The 1,933-nt window shown below is 67.1% G+C and overlaps 1 protein-coding gene across 1 annotated transcript in view; it reads left to right on the top strand.

The window, feature by feature from the left end:
- Window positions 1-1,198, top strand: part of DCST1 (DC-STAMP domain containing 1) — a 3,848-nt gene extending 2,650 nt beyond the window's left edge. Inside the window, exons 11-15 of the mRNA XM_014961228.1 lie at window positions 29-155; window positions 269-385; window positions 485-627; window positions 717-830; window positions 953-1,198. Of these exons, the coding sequence (XP_014816714.1) occupies window positions 29-155; window positions 269-385; window positions 485-627; window positions 717-830; window positions 953-1,198 (747 nt within the window). The remainder of the gene's footprint in view (window positions 1-28; window positions 156-268; window positions 386-484; window positions 628-716; window positions 831-952) is intronic.
- The last annotated feature ends 735 nt before the right edge of the window (window positions 1,199-1,933 follow it).

Below are 1,933 nucleotides of genomic sequence, written 5' to 3'. Positions count from 1 at the left end.
AGGCTGCAGCAGACCCCGCTCCCCACAGGTGCTGGAGCTGCTGGAATGCATCGTGCCGCTGCTCCTCCTCCTCCTCGCCTGCGTCCTGGACCACGTGCTCGTCACCATGCTCAGCGTCATCCAGGAGCACTCCTTCGTGCAGTACTCCTTCCACGGTGAGCCCTCAGCCCCACAGTGCCAGGGGGCAGCCCCCCGGCAAGGGTCATCCCCCCCACCTCCACCCACGTCCCCAGCCCCACAGCCCCCACCACTTTCTCCCCTCCCGCAGGCAGCCACCACTTATCCGTGCACGTGATGGGCAGGTCCCTGATGGCTCGGCTCCTGCGCCGCTCCGTCGGGGCCCTCGACACCTCCTCCCGCATCGAGCTGGACACGTCCAACGTGGGTGAGCCCCTCGGGGGGAATGACACCCCCCCTCCAGGCTCCAAGGCCTGGCCACCCCTCCCTGCCTGCCCAAGGGGACTCAGCGCCGCTGTGCCCCCAGCCTGCCTGCCGCAGCCCCGCAGCATGCAGTGGCAGGAGTACGCCGACAGCTGCCTGCCCCTGGTCCTGCTGGTGCTGCTCTGCCTCACCCAGGCCTACACCTACCGCCTGCGCCGCGCCATCGCCGCCTTCTACTTCCCCAAGGTGAGCAGCAGCCCTCAGCAACCGGGGCACAAGTTTTGGGGGTTGGCTGGTGGCCCCCCGGCCACCCCTCACGGTCTTTGCCGGTGCAGCGGGAGAAGAGACGCATTCTCTACTTCTACAACAAGCTGCTGCGGCAGCGGCAGAGCTTCGTCCAGAGGCAGCGGAAGCTGGTTGCCCAGCGGGCACGGCAGCACCCGGGACTGGTGAGGAGGATGGGCACGTAGGGCTGCCGGGGCGGGGGGGGGGCTTCCCTGTCCCCCCATCCCAGGTCTGTCCCCCCCGTGGGGTGGCCACTCAGCCCCACACGCCCCCGTTGCTGCCGTAGGGTCCGTCGCTGCTGCAGTGGTGCTGCCGGTGCTGGCCGCAACTGCGCTGCTGGTTGCGCCGGAGCTGCACGGTGTGCGGGACCCCCAGGACCCCCCAGGACCGGGTCTGCCCCACACCCACCTGCAGCGCCCCATACTGCCGGCCCTGCTGGAGGGAGGTGGGCAGAGCGTGCCTCATCTGCACCCCCGGGGACCCCGGCTTCTCCGAGGAGAGCAGCGAGGAGGACACCGGGTACGCGGCCTGAGGGTGCCCAGCAATACAGGCTGTGACCCCCCTGTATGGTGTGGAGTGGGGTCTGTGGGGTGCATCCGCAGGGGCGGGGGGCTCCGGTGTACGGAGCCAGGGAAAGGGGGTGTCGGGGTGGTGAACCACAGAATCACAGAATATTTGTGGTTGGAAGGAACCTTTGAGATCATTGAGCCCAACCACAAGATCATGGAGGTGGGGGGGTCTTCTGTGTGTGGGGTGGGGAACGTGGTGGTCTCCGATGTACGGGTGGGGGCAGGTGGGGGTCTCCAGAATATGGGGTGATGAAGGCAGTGGTCGAGTGTATGGGGTGATGAAGGTGGGGGTCTCTGGAGCACCGGATGGAGAAGGAGGAGGTCTCCAGTGTATGGGGGGATGAAGGCAGGGGGTCTCTAATGTAAGGGGTGATAGAGGTGGGGGTCTCCAGAGCGTGGGGTAATGAGGGCAGGGGTCTCTGAAGAACTGGACGGTGAAGAGGGGGGTCTCCAGTGCACAGGATGGTGGAGGTGGGGGTCTCTGGTGTAGAGGGTGGAGGTCTCTGGAGCACAGGATGGAGAAGGAGGAGGTCTCCGGCGTATGGGGCGATGGAACCGAGGGTCTCCGGTGTATGGGGTGAGGAAGGTGGGGGTCTCTGGAGCACGGGATGGTGAAGGCGGGGGTCCTGCTCTGCAGCAGCAGTGACAGGACCCCCCGCCGTGGCGCACCGGGAGCTGTCACCGCCTCCCGGCGCACA

This window comes from Calidris pugnax, unplaced genomic scaffold (genome assembly GCF_001431845.1).
Source record: "Calidris pugnax isolate Ruff unplaced genomic scaffold, ASM143184v1 scaffold371, whole genome shotgun sequence".
Lineage (NCBI taxonomy): Eukaryota > Metazoa > Chordata > Aves > Charadriiformes > Scolopacidae > Calidris > Calidris pugnax.
Note: the sequence above shows the minus strand (reverse complement) of the source record. Positions and strands in the feature narration are given on the sequence as shown.